We start from the raw sequence: 18,706 nt of genomic DNA on the forward strand, positions 1-18,706 counted from the left end.
TACGCGTGATCTGTCTTTCCAAAAATTGCAACCTGTCCTCGTTTGGGCACGCCCACCAGCGCGTCGTACGCAGCGAGTGAGCGACGGTAAGGCAGACGGAGACGCCAGCTAAGCTCCGCCCACTGCATTAGCGCACGAATCATTTTGGAGAGAAGCGCGCTCCTAAAAGTGAATCAAATTCAGACATGTTTGATTGAGTTTGTAGAACAAGTCTATGTTCTTAAAATATTTTTATTTTATGGTATAAATAAATAAAAAAATAAAATAAAAAATAAAAAAACCAAAAAATTAAAAAATTAAAAAAAATTAACAAACAAAAAAACCCCCAAAAAATTAATTAAAAAATTAAAAAATCAAAAATCAAACAAACAAACAAATAAATAAATAAATCATGCCACAACAGTTGCCAAATAAAATGTTTCGGCTTATTTTGTGATGCATAATCCTTGAATGTTTTTGCCATAGGGTGGAAACCTTGTATGGCTATTTTGAAAAAAAACTAGACTAAACTTTTTTTTTTTTTTTTTGGGGAGTTTACTTCACCTAAAACTAGACTAAAACTGTCACGAATAGAAATTACTAAAAGTGACGAAAACTAATGATCATTTTCATCCAAAAAACTAAGACTAAATCTAAAATGCCTGCCAAAAAAAACAACACTGGTGCTTCGCGGTGCGAATTGAATTTGTTCTGTGAACAATTAAAACAATTAGTTGCAACACTTTTTGCTGCAATTCAACGGGCACGGAACTGCTCCGCTCTGTTTGCCTTGAAACATCTGTTCCGACAAAGTGTTATAACACTCTTACTAATGTTGTAAGACATTTTGAATCATATTAAAATGTTACGGGATTGTCAGTCTAAAGCCGGATTCATCTCATGTTTGGTGAAGACTCGTTGAAAAAAAAAAAAAAAACGTGAACGTCGGTGAACGTCGCCTCAACCTGGTTGATCGAAAATTGTGACACGTTAAGACCTGAACAGGAACACATTCAGTACTTATTGACCAGCCATCTTGAATTAAATGAATATTTAATTTTATATAAATTATTTTACAGAAATGAAATAAAATTGAATGAAATTTTTTTTCAAAATTCCTGTGCATATTCTGAGCTGTGTTGGGATCAGTCGCAATCAATCGCTCGGCAAGCTGTCGACTTGATTGCTTCATCTGTGCCCATTCGACGCAAACAACGCGCAAGTCCGAGACGTCGGGCGAGAATGTGCAGTCTGTTGTTGTTGTCGGTGCATGCTGGGAACAAGTGAACACGCACACACACACCTGCGACAGAGACGTAATCCTTAATGAGTCATTCATAATTAATAATTAGACTAATGATTATCATGGTTCCCCCCCGATTGACCTGAAAACGGCAGCCAAGGCTCCGCACACAACACAAAGTGCTTATTGAATGAGCTCTACAAATGTGTGTGCGTGGTAAATGTGTCGCGTGTGTGCGTGTGCGTGTGTGTGTGGAGGTGACAGAGCGCACAAAACAGCCTGAGGGTGGGGGCTCGAAGCCTCGCCAAATTCAAATTCATATTGATTTCACGTCTGCCAAGCCAAAATCGCGACAATCACCTTTGCAACTGAGATTGATTGATAAACTGCGCAAGTGGCAGCGCCCTCGTGAAAACAAAGACAAAAACTTTTTCAGATGTTACACTCGGGGAATGTCAAATGGTGACGCTTCGCAACAACGACAACACGTATACAAAAAAAGAAAAAAAAATGACAGAGTGATGCTGTGAGTAGCGAAAATCCACGAGTAAGTGAAGCTCTCACTCCTCCGAAATTTTTTTATAAAGGTTTATAATTCCGTACGGATGCCACAAAGGTAGTAAAACACTACTTTTGTCTAAATGAAGCTCCTCAACTTCAACATACTTCGTTGGCATCAAGATGCAACCAGGTGACGGCAAAGCACTACTTTTGTCTAAATGCAACTCCTCAACTTCATCATACTTGCATGGCACCAAAATGCCACCTGATGGCGGCAGAGCACTACTTTTGTCTAAATGACGCTCCTCAACTTCATCGTACTTTAATGGCACCAAAATGCCACTAGATGTCGGCAAAGCACTACTTGTGTCTAAACAAAGCTGCTCAATTTACTTCAGAGAGCCATGTCATCAAGATGCAACCAGGTGACGGCAAAGCACTACTTTTGTCTAAATGAAGCTCCTCTACTTCAATATACTTCCTTGGCTGTAAAATGTCACCAGATGGTGCCAGAGTACTACTTTTGTCTAAATGGAGCTCCTCAACTTCATCGTACTTTACTGGCACCAAAATGCCAACTGATGGCGGCAGAGCACTACTTTTGTCTAAATGACGCTCCTCAACTTCATCGTACTTTAATGACACCAAAATGCCACTAGATGGTGGCAAAGCACTACTTGTGTCTAAAAGAAGCTCTTCAGTTTACTTCGGAGAGCCTTGGCATCAAGATGCAACCAGGTGACGGCAAAGCACTACTTGTGTCTAAATGAAGCTCCCCAACTTTCAAGATAGTTCCTTGGCATCAAGATGCCGAATATCAATAAGCTAATAAAACAAACAAACTATCCATGTTGCACTTTCCTAAAAAGGAAATATTTGTGTGTTCCAGACACATTCCAATTACAGAAAAAATATTACTACTTGAATTGAATATTTAGTGGGATCGTTTTGCGACATGAACAAAGATTGATACGACCGTGTCATCGTAGCGGAGGGAAAAGAAATGCGACAATTCTCAACATTTCGTGCGTTTATCGTCGCAATTTTGTCGTTGGAGAATCAATTACTTGTTGGCCCCCTTTAACCAAAATTCAAAAGGAAACCGTGAAAAACAACAACAAATACTTCATGAGCCTTTTGGGCAAGATCAATATGGCCCTTGCGACAATCCTGACAACAATCATGCTCAGACTTTTACAAAGGAGAATCGAATATTTCGAGGCGGGTGAATTTTAATAGCTCTGAAAATAATAAGAAAAATATTGACCTCGTCGATGGCCGGGCGTTGAAACCAGTCATGATCAACGGCTTTCTTGCTCGTCACTCAGCTTCAACAACCAAATTATTTACGAGCAATTCAGTTTATCAAGCATATTTTCTGCCAAACGAAAAGATAAACTTCTTTCTCCTGACAGACTGTTAGTGACAATGAAGAGGGTTTTGCAAAAACATGAAGTCAATAGCGAGAGCCATGTCTTGTTTGGAGAACGCTCTCTATGTATCCGCAAAAAAAAAAAAAATTTGACCTTTTTTTTTTTTTTAAACCAACCGAATCAACAGAAACAAGACTTGCTGTGGACTTTTGTCTTTGTCCAAATTATGTGCCAGGGTGACGGATGAGGTCAGAGGAAATCAAAATTGCATTTTTGGAATGTGACAAACAGTGGAAAACCCAAAATAAATAAAGGGTTGAAAAAATAGCAAGTCAACGTGCGTTCAGACCAATGTTGAACAGAGACTGCCATCTACTGGAGTCCAAAAATACTACAACTGCTTCATGAAGCTTCATTTACCCATCACTACAAGCCAGTTAATTTCTCTACTCTTTTGTTCTATTTTATTCTGTTTATACGCAATGCAGTGCTGCTGTCTTTATTAAAAAAACATTTGGTGTTTTTTTTTTTTTTTTTTGGTGGAGCTGAAACGGATTCATTTCAATGGGGAAATTTTTGTATTTTCCGGACTATAAGCCACTACTTTTTTCCTCGATTTTGAACCACGCGGCAAATACAACAGTGCGGCTTTTCTGTGGATTTTTTTTTTCACCAGTAGGGGGTGCCCTATAGTTCAGAAAATACGCGAAATTAATCTTGATTTTTTTTTTCTCGGGTCTGTTCTGTTTGAATGAGCAAAGTTGTTGCCGTGTTAAAAGGCATTGTTTTAAAAATCTGTTTCGGAACTTTTCTGTGCATTCACAGTACAAAGAAGTAATTTTTTTCAACATTCAAAACTGCATCTTATAGCCTGGTGCAGCTTGTATATCGTTTTTTTTCCCCAAAAGCGTTGTTGCAGTTTATACTTGGGTGCGCCTTATAGTCCAGAAAAAAGTATGGTATTGTTCGTGGATTGGCACTAGTCGCAGATTTTTTCCTCAATAATTTTCCTTTTTTTTTTTTTGGGGTGGAACCCAACCCCCGTTTTCTCTCATTTAGTCAAGATCTTTTTGGAATTGTCGAAAAAAAAAAAAATGATCATTAGCATTTTCATAAATGCGGATTTTCGCATCTTTCCGCTGTATATAAAAATTGTCAAAATATTTCCCCCCACCATACCCTTTCCATTACCTCATCTCCAAAACACCTGGTGCCGGAGCACAAACGATTGCCCGCCCCCCCCAACCTCGCGGGTACAACTGTCACAATGATTCCAACGCCACGCCAACGTTCTTGCACGCGTTTTCCAATATCCGCGCACGTGTCTGAAAGTGAGCTGGAGAGAGAGCAACATGCCCTCTGTTAAGATTAATGTCTCCTCTCTTCTTCCTCCTCCATCTCAAGCGCCACCCTCCCTCCGCTCGGGACGACCTTCCCTCCTTCGGGGAGAGCGCGGCCATCCATCCCGTGGGCCGAGCCGACGCATCCATCCGCCCATCCGGTTGAGTGATGTGCGGGCCCGGAATGAGACTGTCAAGAACCCTGAACCTCAGCAGAGTCATTCCGGCTGTCTTGCTTTCTCTCCGCCAATCCATTAGGACTGATAGTGAGGATGGCGGATCACGATAGTTAATTTTTAATGTGTGGCGACAGAGGACAAAATCTCCCAATGGGGGGGCTTTACGTTGACATATGCTCGCCGATTCCCCACCCCGTCCCGCGACTCGGTCCTTCTTGTGTCTTTATTTCCTCGTGACCGCATCTCTCGGGGCTGAGACAAAGGCGGGATGAGCTGGGCGGCGTGAAATACGGCCGCGACGCGGGAGGCCGCCGGTCACCGGCGTGGCGCTTCTGAGTTACGGTTGGATATGCGGCGCGGAGGTGTAAATCTTGAGGATCAGCGCCTTGGCTAATAAAGGCGAATGCGAGAAGAAGGGCAGCTGGATTCATATTGCGGCTCGGCCCCATTCACGGTCATTCGGACAAAGTGAGGCGGATCACGTTGCATATATTTACGGGATAGCGTAGCGACGCAGGCTAATGCGGGGGGCGATGTTGGTAAATGGTGCACCAAACAGACGGCCTTCAAACACCCGCCCGCGGAAAAAAAGATTAGCCCAAGAAGAGAACAAAGCGCAGGATTCCATTGTGATTTTGCAGGTTTTGGCATCAGGTCCCGGAAGGACAATACACGGTGAACAAAGGCTTAAATAGGAATAAATAAGATTACAAATTGATATTAGGCGGCACGGTGGCCGACTGGTTAGCACGATGGCCTCACAGTGCAAAGGTCGTCGGTTCGATTCCGGCTCCGCCCTTCCTGTGTGTCGTTTGCATGTTCTCCCCGTGCCTGCGTGGGTTTTCTCCGGGTACTCCGTTTTTTTTACCCACATTCCAAAAACATGCACGGCAGGTTGATTGGACACTCGAAATTGCCCCTAGGTGAGAGTGTGAGTGCAAGTGGTTGCTTGTCTCTGTGTGCTCGGCGATTGGCTGGCAACCAGTTCGGGGTGTGCCCCGCCTACTGCCCAAAGACAGCCGGGATAGGCTTCAGCACCCCCCACAACCCTTGTGAGCAGAAGGACACACCAAAGTGAATAAAATATGAAATATGAATTTAAAAAAATTATATATATATTATATATGTATATATATAATATGTAATATATAAAAACTATCATAAAAAGTACTGAAACTTGTACGTGCATTCAAAGGTTAAGCAAAGTTCAAATTAAGTTCACATCATGGATATTCAAGGTTCATCCTCCAACTTTTTGTGAGAAGAATATTTCGAATTAGACTCTAATTGACTTTTAAGTCAAATTTGAATATGAAAATTAGCCTCGATGCTAATGATAACATGTTGTTTTTTTCTGCATTGATGTTAAAATGTCACACATGTCAGTCGTGTGGGGCGGAACGGCCAACTGTCTGTTGAGAGGAATCTTGACCAAGTAAAAAAACACCGAGGGGGGGAGGATAATCAGCAAACAAAAAAAAACCCCAAGTTGTGTCGTTTGCAAAGCGGCAGACAATGGGGCAGCCATGTTCTCTCATCAACTGTTGGCCTTGTTCTCAGGGTTTCAATTAGGGCCTCGTGATTTCCCCCGGGGTCCCCCCCCCCCACTCGCCCAGAGATGCCTCATTAACGGCGGAAACACACAAAGCGGCGCGTTAACAAACACACGCAAGGTTGGGAGGAGCGGCTTGCTTACCCCTGACTTCTCATCAAAGATCTTGATCCCGCCAAAGGAAACGGTCAGGAACACTTTCTGCTTGTGGTCCCCTTTGGAACGCGCCGCTGCAGCGATACCCTGAGGGCAGAACATTGACAAACACAAGAACATGGATTGAAAGAGCAGCGCAACACGCTCGACATGCACTAAGCGGGTGAGCCGGCGCTCCGACCGGATCATGATTAAGAAAACAAACGGAAAGAGTGCGTTTTTACTTATTCCAAAAAGATGTTCTTCAAGCAATGATCTCAAAGAACTCAAAGTCATTTCAAATGATCAAAAGCGATATGAAATCAGTCAGAAGACCGGCCAAGTCGTGCCGTTTGACAGCTCATTTTATGAGGGTAAATAATCAATATTTATCTCGATGATGAGACAAAAGGGACGCTTTGCAAAAGATTTATTATTACTATTTCTTAGTAAATGCTTGAAAAAAAAAACTTTGCTGGAAAAACATTGTTTTAAAGGTAACTTAAGAAATAAAACAAATCTCAGAAGGGAAAAACGAATAAAATCTAAACTTTTTTGGAATAATATCTTTTTTTATATATATATTTTTTTTTACAGTTTTAAAGCAAAGGAGAGAAAATCTTCATTTAAAATCAGAAATTGCATTTTTGTTTAAGGTCATATCGCTCAGCCCAACACCCTTCAAACTGCTGGGTTTAAAAGTAACACAATTCGGCTGAGCTAGCTAACCCAGCGCTGGGTCCTAATGGGGTCGACCCAATGCTGGGTTATTTATACCAAGCACATTGAGTTGAGGATTTGACACAGTACACTATGCAAATATTTTGATCCAACAAGGGGTAAAAAAAAAATCGGGTTATTTGAATAGCTGTGGTTAAAAATAAATACTAATTTTGGGATTTGCACCCCAGTCCGGGTGTCGTTAGTCAGTGGTGTTCCCCACGGATCCATCCAGGTCCCACTAACATTTTCAAAGAATTTTACATTCAATTTACTTCAACTTCAGTAAACAACTCCAAAATGGACATTCGGATTCTTCAGAGTGACCAAATACTCTCTTCAACCTAATGTGTTGGATCAAAAAAAAATATATAACCCAACTTTTTGTAAATGTAACCCAATCTGCTCAAAAATCCACAGCGACTTAGCAAGTAGGTTCAGAAAAAAAAAAAGAACAGCGTGCTTGCCCGTTCAGCTGTCTTGGAAAGTAAAAGTTGACAAAGTGAGCAGTCCAAAGACTCAAAGGAGGCAGAGCAAAATCAATAGCGAGTGACGAAATCAGACAGGACAGGTGCGGGCCGAAGTTCATTCGCAACGCCTGCTGAAAACATAACCCATGGCAATGGCCCAAAATGACACATTGATGATTAATAAGCGCCACGAGGCTGAGACGTTCGCCGAGGCCGCATTTGAGGGAGAAGCAGCTCGCATGAAAGAGAAGGTGAAGCAGATCAGAGAAAAGCTCTTGATGGATTTGCCGTAGTCCTAAATGAGGAGGCGGGAAGGCGTTTGATCAATGAGCTGTCTCGCCTCTCCTCGGCCCTTCGCCACCTCGAGCTTTTCTCCCTCCCAATTCAAATACCTCCTGTAGGAAACCTGAATCGGCTATTCCAACTGAAGCGCACTTTTAAGATCATTGTGTTTGGCGCCACTTTAATTTCAATCACACTTTTTCAACGTCGTCCTTCGCAATTGTGAGGTGGGCAAATGCTAATCTGGAATGCATACACTCACTGGCGAGATCAAGCCGGCCGCAAAATGTCGAGAGCAACTCGATCGAGTGACGTGGAACAGGAGACAGCCGAACGCCGTGAGGAACGCACACACTAGCCGCCGAGATCCCACCCGGCGTACACTTGCCGGCGAGATGACCAGAAAGCCAGCCGACTGAGCGGCAAAGAAGAGAGAATCACAAGCGCTCTAAAACAAACACTCTCTCGTTAGAAAAACTCACAGTCACACTTGCTGGCGAGTTCCAGCCAGCTGGGACACAAATACTTGCTGTGGAAAGCAAGACTGCCAAGTGACGTGGGACGGGAGACGGCCAAACGCCGGCTGGAACGCACACACTAACCGGTGAGATGTCGGCAACGGTTTCGCATACGCTTGCTGGAGACAAGCTAAAACTTCCTGTTACGTTTATACACTTGTTGGCGAGATGGTGGGAGCCAAGCTTGAAAAGCTCATGCTCCGCCCCCTGGTTGTCATGGAGACAGAATCTACAAGCGCTAGTCGCCCAGTTCCAGTGGTTCGTTTCCGGGACGAGACAGGATTTTAGCCAAATGCTTCTCCGTCTCCTTCTCCTTTAAACCTCGCTGCACTCTCTTCATCTGTCTTCATCCTCGCTCATCTTCCTCTCTCACCTCTCATCGGAATTATTCTCCCTTTTCCCGCTAACTCGCCCATCTGTCTTCCTCCGCCTGTAATTGTTCCTGTCCTTGCACGTGAGACTTTGACCCTGCGTGCCCCTCTCTCATCCACATACTGAGCTAACCTCGCCTTTTTATGCTCTCTTCTTGGCGTTTCTGGAAAACTTGGAGTGATGCTGAGGGGGTGCGTGTGATTCTGGAGAACGTGCTTTTTTTCCCGCCGTACTACAATGAAGTGTAATTGCACCTCCACTCCAGTAGTTGGCAGTGGCGCGCTCATTGCACATTGTGCGTAGCGAGTATTGACTGTCCGGTGTCGGTTTGTTTTGTAACAAAAATGTTATTACCGTATTTTCACCGGTAGGGGGCGCTCTATAGTTCGGAAAATACGCTAAATAAATCTCGATTTTTTTTTTCTCCCCCTCTTGGGTCTGTTCTGTTTCAATTAGCAAAGTTGATTGGTGCCAATTGTTTTCTTCTTGCTAGAGGGGGCGTAACAAAAAATTAATTGAGAAGCACTGATTTAAGTCAAGATGTAATAAAAATAAAATCAGCATTTTTTTTTTCATTTGCACCACGTCACACGAGCAATTCTAAAGAGCGAGCCACTCTTTTTTTTTTTTTTTTTTTTTTCTTTTCTTTATTGCAAACTGTAGAAAATACAACAATTAGACAAATGTAAAAGTCATTATAGTAAATCGAACAATTGAACAAGAAAACGATCATGAAAGAGCGAGCCACTCTGCCGTCAAGTAACTGAAGACTCCGGGTCACTCTTAGAAAAAAAAACGACGTTAATGTAGTATTTAGAGGCCGGCCGTCCTTACCTTGAGCTTCATCATGGAATCCTGACAGAGTTTGTCCCCGCGGGCCGCGGTGACCTCGTCCAGGCCGATGAGTTTAGCCTTGTAGCGGACGCCGTCGCCCTTAAAGCGCCTGATGAGCGTCGCCTCGCTGCGATCCTGCCCTGCAAACACACACACACGTATTTTTAAGCCTGGCGTTCAACGTCCTCCATCATCTTTTACCTTGGGGATAATCAATTTCACGCAGCAGAAAAGACCATCACTGAGCCGAGTTCAAAAAAAGAGAATGTAATGCGCCAACATACGAATGACACCGATCAATACGCTCATGTTCTCGTCTCTTTGTGGACATTTTTTTTTTTTCTTCCGTTCTTATCTCCTCCATTGTGTGAGGATGTCGGCATTGTGTGAGTGTCGGCCAAGGCTTTCCCGTGTTGACCTTGCGCTCTGCTCAGCTCCCGTGCTGAATACAGAACAGAGGAAGAGGCGGAGTTATTTTTCATATACAATTTATGGTCAACAGTATTGGGTCAGCTGGCCATTAGTTGGGTCACTGATTGTCCTTGAGATGTTTCTACAGCTTAGCTCATTCGTTGCCGTGAGCATTTACAGTCGCTAACTCAGAATATTCATCAAGTCTGTTTGTGGGGTTTGGATAATGACATGTAATGACAGACATATCCCTGTAGATGGCGGCGATGCATGGCTTTGGATTTGAGGTCAGCACAGCTTCTGAGGCGAAGATAAAGATTAGTGGGCTAATATCGGCTTGTCGCGTCGATTATGAACGAGAGAAAGGGAGAATGTACCGTATTTTCCGGACTATAAGCCACTACTTTTTTTCCTAGATTTTGAACCATGCGGCTAATACAATGGTGCATTTTTTTTTTTTTTTTAGGATTTTTCTTTCACCAGAAGGGGCGCCCTAGAGTTCAGAAAATACGCAAAATAAATCTTGATTTTTTTTTTTTCTGTTTTAATTCACTGTGTGTGTGTGGGACCCTGTGGAAAATGCTTTTTTCCCCCCGGTTTACTACAATAAAGTGTAATAACACAATTATTACACCGCTTTAAAGCAAATTTTTCAACCAAACCATGTTTTACTGCTGAGTGAGAAAGAATGGGAAAAAGTGAGAATTTTTTTTTTTTTTAATATATTATCAGAAAGCACAATTAATCGGTAATTTTGGAAAAAAAATACTTTGAGGACGCACTGTATGTGGCGTGATAATTACAAGCTTCAACGTAGTAGACATTGTAACCCGCAGCGTAATAGTTTCTTCCTTGGCCCGAGGCGCCGTTAAGTAACACATTCACGCCGCACTGACAGAGGGGAAACCCTTTTAATGTTTTTAATCTGCATTCCGGTCGAGTAAATCGGCAGGTAAAGCCAAAGAGTGCCCACGCAGCGCCGTACGTATAATACATGGACGCATTAGCGGCGTGACCCGCGGAAGGTCGTACGGCGGCGGAGACGATGAAGAGGTCCCTCTCCTCCTCTTCATCGCCGAGGCCTTGCATTGTTGCCGAGCAACAAATATGTAAGTGGCGGTAACTTTTCTGGAAACATGCAAAGACATTTTTATTTATTTATTTTTTTAAACGGTTCACCACACACACAGGTGAAACACACAGAAATGTACAAAGTGAACACTGCGGCTCAAAAGGGGGGGGGCGACAACACAAACGCACACACACACACACGCAAGGACACACAGACGGGAGTGAGGAGATGAAGAAGACGATGGATGGTGATGGATGGTTGAATGAGCAAGGCCTCCCTGGATAAATGTCACTCAGGATTAGAGCGTTATGACAGGCAGAAGCCCCTTTGACACACGCGCGCGCACACGCACACACACTTATGATCGATGGCAGGTAGAGTACAGTCGGGCCCTTACGGAAAGCCCCAGGCGTCGCCCCCGGCAACTGTAACCTCCTGTCCGCTCAATGCATCACTCTCATCCAGAAGGCTTCTCCATCAACGTTGTCACACACACACACACACACAGATGGAATTAAATTTTTCCCATCATGCAACAGGGTCACACCTTGCCCTTCATGATGGTTCTCCTTTGGCCTTCTCAAGGTCTGATCATCAAATCGTCGCTCAAAAGACGCCTGGAGTCCACTTGTCACAACAATTTTTATATGATTCTTACACAACAAGGCCTTCAAAATAAGAGCAACGTCAAAAGGTAAGCAGAGCTGCAGGGTTGTGTATCTATCCTGCTGAATTCTAAAGCAACCTCTTAACACGAGTGCCGGCCTGTCGAAGGAATTTATCCGACTTCATTTATTCATTGGTGTGAAAATTATCATTTGCGTCATCTTTTTTTTTTTCATCAACTCTGAATAAGATTTACAGAATTTTACCGACAAGATGTCATTTTTTTTTTTTTGTTCTTGTTTTTTTGTAACGGCATAGCAATCTTGACAAACTTGGTGTCAAACTCATTTTTGCGGACGGGCCACATGGTAGTTACGGTTTCCCTCGGAGGGCCGTTATGACTGTGAATCCAAATAAATGTATGATCATCTTACGTTATCACAAATTGATGGAAAGCCAGTCCGGAATTGTTTGTTCAACAATTCTTCAATTTATTTTAGAGGATTGGTAACAAATCGATGGCAAAATCTTGTTCAAAGTGAAGAAAATGCGCTCGAAACAGGAAGTTGACGCGGGCCACATCAAATGAGGTCGCGGGCCAAATCTGGCCCCCGGGCCTTGAGTTTGACACCAATGATCTAGACTGTTCAAATTTTTCTGGCTGGTTGAGTCTGCATAAAAATTTTTTTTAAAAAAGACAAATTATGGATGTCGCATTTTCACGTGCATCGAGGGAACATGTTCAAGTATTCTTGTTTAAAAAAAAAAAATTAAAATCACCCAGCTCGTAAACGCAAGCAAAGTGTCAGGTCAATAATGCTTAATGGTCTCGCTCGTTTACATTTATTAGACATTAGAGACCAGCGTCTGCAGCTCGCGGCTAACAATCGGCGAGCGCCACCGAAATTCCTTCGCCAATCTGGGAGTAGCCATGACCCATTCGCTAGAAATTTGCGCACTTGTTTTGTTTTTGGTTTTTTTTGGGCAGCTGGTGTCTTGCATGCAGAAGCTCCAGATGTAACTGCAGCCGGGCCGCTTCCCGAGCAACACTCGACGGCCTCGCAATTAACCCCCGCTCCGATGCCCAAGCATTGCGCGACTGCGCGTTATTTCACCTCGCCGCCGACAAAGCGCTCGCTCGAAGCGCCACAAAGGAAAAAGTCAGTTCCGGCACAGCAAGATTGATTTAGCGCATAAAAGCCGCCGCTTGACTGACGAGGCGCGTATGCAAATGTGCGACAGCGAGTGTAAAATGCGATGATAAAGTGCGACTCATCCGGGAAACAAATTGCCTCGCGCGTTTGCTGACGCCTGCGCTTTTTTTTCTTCATAGCACCGCCGCGCGACGCCTGTCGTGTTTATGAAAACGGCAAGTTTGTGCCGTTAAAGCGGTTAGATCAGGCGTGCGCAAACTCCGGCCCGGGGGCCACATGCGGACCGTTAAATGTTTTAATTCGGCCCGCCAATCAAAAAGTTTGCCCACCCCTGGTTTTAGATGCTCCCATCTAAATTCAGATTTTTTTTTTTTTTTTTTTAAACAGAAACGAGACAGACCAGGTCATCAAAAACGGAATCATTTCATATTATTTTTCAATTGGTCAAAGCAATAATCCCAATTTTTTGTTTTTTTTTTTTTAGAGATTTTTCTTTTTTCGGGACTATGAAAAGGATGGATCAGCGTTTCAAACTCGGAGTCAGGTTTCAAAGGTGGGTTTCAAGCCAGGACTAGAGTGATTTAGTTCTGAATGATTGTTTCAAGCCAAGCTTAAAATTGCTGTTCAAATTTTAACACAGTTAAGTGTAAACTCTTAACCTGGTAACAATTTTCAACCAAGACTTTGGATTATCTCAAAGTTCGTAACATTACTTCATTTTCCTTGAACTAGCGAGCCGTTAGTCTCGTATTTAACTCGTCCACCTTTCTCTCTGTTGTCTTCCAAACTTCGCCACCTGCCGCACTGACCCGGACCACACGAGTCCAGACGTGAGTCTGTTGCGTGCACGCACAAATGTGCCCCGAGGCAACGGCTCCCCGGTTTGTGGCCCGGGATCAGACGCATCTGATGCCAAGGTCACTTTTGAAGCCGCAGACAGATAGAACTTTTAAATTGCGGAGACAGTTGCCTCCTGAGAGGAGACTGCGGGGGTCATTTCTTGCCGACTGACTCCAAGTGTGACTCTCCTGTGTCCATTTGCTAAATGAAGCAACAAGCGATGTTCCGAGTTCAGGAGCCTCGTCCTTTGGAAGTTCCATTTGAAGGCGTTTGATGATGTCAAAACACATCTCAAAGGCGGTCTTCAAAGAGTTTTTTTCAAATTCAGCAATGTTACTTTCCTTTGTGGCCTGTCCCGGATAAAAATTTCAGGACAGAGTTCCTATACTTTATCCAGAAATGAGCAAATGCGAATTTGATTTTTTTTTTTTGTCTTGAAATGTTAGCAAATAGCCGTAGCAAAATTCACAAAAGCTAAATTTACCTGAGGGGTTACTGGGGGGACTCACTGACTTCAAATTTTGTTGAAAATAATGTCCCTCCACAGCGCCGTAAGCACATTTTCGCAACAGTTCTCTTTGATTAAAGACACTTCCATGTTATTTTGTCACCATTTGTCACACGCACAGACTTGAAGCGGGCCTTCGCCTTAGAAAAGATCGCCGCAGGTTTTATTTTTTTTTTATCTCCCCGCCGCTCGTCGCCACGAACCAGCACGGGGTTATTTTTAGAAGGTGCTAATTGTTGTTTCTCAACGTGGAATTTGAGGAAACACCTCGAGCATCTGACGGAGTCAAAGAGGCAGACGGCTCATCTCGCGGCTGCTTTGAGCGCGTTGTACTTCTTCGAGTGTTCAAACCACAACAAGGCGCCCTTGCGCAGTCTGTGCGAGGCTACGACATGAAACAGAATCTGCCGCGTGTACATCAGCTTTTTGATTAGCGCTAATGAAAGCACGCAGATGGTAGTGGTTTGTCGGAGGACTTTTTTTGGGGGGGGTGGCGGGTAATGAGTTGAATCTGACACGCGCATGCTGCAGCTTGTTTACCGGCATTAACGCAAACGTCAAGCTGAGATGATGAGATCTGACGCATATATGCGCATCTGAATGGGAATTTGGATCCAATCAGGATTCAACTTGGTTGGACAGAACAACTTGGGCCTGGAATGTGTTTAACCTTGTAGCTCTTATTCAGATCAAAGACACCTTTCTTCCATGTCAATCATGGCCTAAGTGTGGCGCTTGAGATCATCATGTTGTCTTCTTTTTAGGAAAGTAGTTATTTATTTTATTTTATTTTTTAAAACGAAAGCAACACCTCAATAGTTGGTCTTTGTTTTAGGAATGCGCAAGTGTGCTGTCTTTAGGAACGCGCCACTTAAGAAAGTGTCTCCTATTTTGGAACGCACAACCTCAATTGTGTGTCTTCTTATTGAGAAAAAACAAAAAAAAAACAAAAGTGATATTTTTTTTGTCTTGACAAATTTTTGACAAAAAAATAAAAGCAGGCACTTTTTTTTTTTTCCTTTGGAAAGGACAACATAAAAACGCTGCCTTCTTTTTGGGAAAGTGTGACATTAATAAGCAGGGTCTTTTTTTTTTAGGGACTCACAACCACAATAATTTGTCTTTATTTAGGATGCAGCATTAATGGTTCGGCTTCTTTTTAGGAAAATCAATCATCAATAGTCAGCCTTTTTAGAGAAACTCAAAAGCCAATAGTCGTTTTTTTTCATGAAGTGAATGTGTCTTCTTTTTAAAGGAACGTAAATTTGTATTTTTATTTTATTTTTTTTAATTTTTATTTATTTATTTATTTTTTTTAGGAAAGTGTGAGGCACTAAAACTTTTTGTCCTTGCACGAATACTGCACATTTCATTTGGGAGCTTTGCACTTTGCATCTGTCCCCAAATGTTGACAAGGAAGAAAAAAAAAAAAATGCATTTCTTTTAACTCATTCAATACCATTGACGGATAAATACGTCAAAATCCATTTTTTTTTTACTGGGCTGGTCGTGAATGAGTTAATTTGAAGACTTTGAAATGTCATTGCCACCTGTGGCTATACAAAGCAATATCCTTAAATTGAAAACATTCAAGTAAAATATCACCGAGGGCAAAAGACAGGTCGTGTTTGTATCGACGCGTGTGCATTTGCGATTGTTTGTGATGTTGGAATGTGCACCTGTGTGCCATCCGCCTTCTGACAAGCTGTCACAGCAGGACTGGAAAAAAAAAAAAAAAAAAAAAGACGTCCGCTTCCTGTCATGCAACAGTGAATCCGCTCCCCCTACGGGCTTGCACTGCGGGCCACTCGTGCACCATGACAATCATTACAAGAGGCATGCTTATGTTTGTGTGTGGGGGGGGGGGGTGTGGTTGTGTGTGTGTGTGTGTGCGTGTCACAAGTGGCGCTTCTGTAAGAGCATCAGGTAGCCCCTTCAAAAGCCAGCAGTCGTCTTTTCATGCCAAGAACAAAGCGTTTCCTCGCGTCACTTGAAGTTGTGGTCTTGATCCTTCCATTTATTTTTTTAAAATTTTTTTTTGGTTCTTAATTAAACCACTCCCTCAAATGACTCGGGGATGCCGGTGAAAAGCATTTTTTTTTTTTTTTCCCAGTACGTACTTTAGGAGTCAATCGCAATTCTTTCAACGGATGACAGTTGGACGCCGGGCAGCGTGGCGCACGTTTCTTGCCCGTCGGCAAAGTTGAATGAAGCTCTCAAACAAAAAACAAAGTTGCCGTTCACATGGCCTGAGTTCATTGAAGTTTCTTGCTACTTGCGACACACTTCCATTGAGGACGAAACTTGAAGAAAAGATAATAGGATAGAAAAGATATACAATCCCAAAATATCAGCGTGTTCAACTCCTCTCGCTCGTCAAGCGTGTCGAAATAACAAATTCACTTTCAGTACACGGCGGGGCGAGTGTGTTGTGTTGAGTGTGTGTGTGTGCGCGCACGTGCTTGTCACGAGGATGTTTTTTTTTTTTTTTTCACTTTTGTGCGAATTATGAGCAGGGAGCCAATTGTTGCTATGGCGACGGTAGTTAGTAACACAGCGGCGGAGCAAAACACATTGCACAAACTATCATACACACTACATTAAGGACAAAAAAAATGATACACACGCACATTCACAATGCGTCGTTGGTTAAATAAAAGGCTTTTAGCTCCGTTTGTTTTTGCGTGTGATGTTTTTGGACATGAGTGTGTCATTTAGGTTGTTGATTACAAAGAGTGGGCGAGTGAGGCTTGTTGGGAATGGGATGGAAAGTTGTCGTGTCTTTTCACGGTTCTTATCACAGGGCTCGGGCAGACTGGACAGCATAAAAGTATTTCGATTTTATTTTTATTTTATTTTTTAATTATTTTATTTGTTTTTCTTACTTGATTTTTTACATTTTGGTTTTAATTTAGCGTTTTTTTAATTTTTAATTGAGTTTTAATTTCCATTTTAATTGTCTTATTTGTCCCATTCCTTCTTTTTTTAATTTAATTTTTATTCTTATTTAACTAACTGTACATTTTGACCAACCAGAAGTTTTTTTTTTGCTCATTTTTTTTTTTTTTTTTTACAATTTTGAAATTATGTCTATGTCAGCAAGTCTCAACCAACACAAACTTTACATTTCAAAACTATATTTCCACATCTTTTTGGGATTTATTCCAACTATTCTCTCTCATGCTAGGAGTTCTGTCGTCCAGTGTTTGTCAACCAGCGGTCTGCGGCCCATTACGGGTCCGAGGGTCAATTTGGTGGTCCGCACAGATGAAAGAAAAAAATAAAATGACACCACGATGGTTTTATTTATTACTCTTGACTGAAAATATTTTATTCAGAAAAGTGACCGGCTTTTCTCCGTTGCATTTACACATTCATGTCAGCAGCACTGAGCCAATCCAATTCCATCTCAGCTTTGATTGGCGGGAACAAATCTGATGAGCTCTCAGGAGAATTGAAAATACTGTTGTCTGTATCCAAGAATTCCCTGAGGACAAATATTAGGCTGGATGGCTGCAGCGATCGGTCCAGATAGACTGCACATGTGCATAATATCCACAGCAAAGAAGATAACGTGTTGGCTAATCACCCACCAGAGACGAGCAAACACACACACGCACACACACGCACTATTGTTCCCCCCACCTCCCGTCTTTATGCTGTCAGCAGTGCATGTTTGTGTCAGTCGTTATCCTATTTGCACCATAAAATAAAGGCAGATGGGGTTGTGCACACGATTTGTTTGGACACTGAAATAATTATGAGCGTGATCACACAAAGGGATAAAAGTCGCACAGTGAGTATGGACGCATTAACCCCGACATCTGTTTGTCTGAGAATATCGAAGTGACAATTTTGAGTCTTCAGTATCACTCACGTGTACTCAGTGGTGGGCCGTGCATTTCACACGCAGGCCTTCAGTCAAGTTCTACTTAGTCCGACTGGAATAAATCCCCCTCATAGTACCATCATTTATGACACCACGGCTGGAGAAATAATATGCGGAAACACCGTACGAAGTGAATGTTGGTCCGTCTTGAAAATGGCCACGCAAGCGTATCTGCAATTAAATCCACACTTTTCCCTCCTTCGGCTATTATGTTTAAAAAAAGCAAAAATATATTTTCCATTTACGACTTTCAATGAGTTGATTGAGCAGAGCGTTGCCCTCTCACGAGTGAGCATCCAATCACAAGACGCGTTCATCACTTTCGGCGTAAGGCCAGCGAGAAAGCCTTATCGTCATCAACTCGTGATCTGATTGGCTGTCGCAACTGCCTATCCACTGAAAGAGCTCCCTGAAGACACAGAACCGACACCCGCACGATTTTATCTGAAGGCCTTGGATGAATACTCTGTGCCACTGCTATTGTGAAATCTGCCTGGCAACACGAGCTAACTTAATTCTGATTGGATAAAAACTCTCACCTAAAAATTCAACACTAGGATGGTTTGACTATAAAGCAAATACACTTTAAATGAAAATCTGATCATGATAGGAAGCCCAGCAAGAACATGCAAATTGCAAATGCAAGAAGGCCCGAGCTGAGATTCGAACCCAGAACCTGAGAAGTGCGAAGCGGAAAAATGCTAACCACTGCCCGGACAGCGGCCATT

At 42.8% G+C, this 18,706-nt stretch overlaps 1 protein-coding gene across 3 annotated transcripts in view; it reads right to left on the reverse strand.

Annotated features, from left to right (window-relative positions):
* Positions 1-18,706, reverse strand: part of dab1a (DAB adaptor protein 1a) — a 162,940-nt gene that overhangs the window by 32,899 nt on the left and 111,335 nt on the right. For all 3 annotated transcript variants that reach the window (XM_088313543.1, XM_088313542.1, XM_088313544.1), the window contains 2 exons: positions 9,499-9,638; positions 6,312-6,410 (listed from right to left, as the gene is read on the reverse strand). In XM_088313543.1, coding sequence (XP_088169669.1) covers positions 6,312-6,410; positions 9,499-9,638 — 239 coding nt within the window. The remainder of the gene's footprint in view (positions 1-6,311; positions 6,411-9,498; positions 9,639-18,706) is intronic.

This window comes from Idiotropiscis lumnitzeri, chromosome 13 (assembly GCF_059441095.1).
Source record: "Idiotropiscis lumnitzeri isolate Australia: NSW breed Sydney's pygmy pipehorse chromosome 13, RoL_Ilum_1.0, whole genome shotgun sequence".
Lineage (NCBI taxonomy): Eukaryota > Metazoa > Chordata > Actinopteri > Syngnathiformes > Syngnathidae > Idiotropiscis > Idiotropiscis lumnitzeri.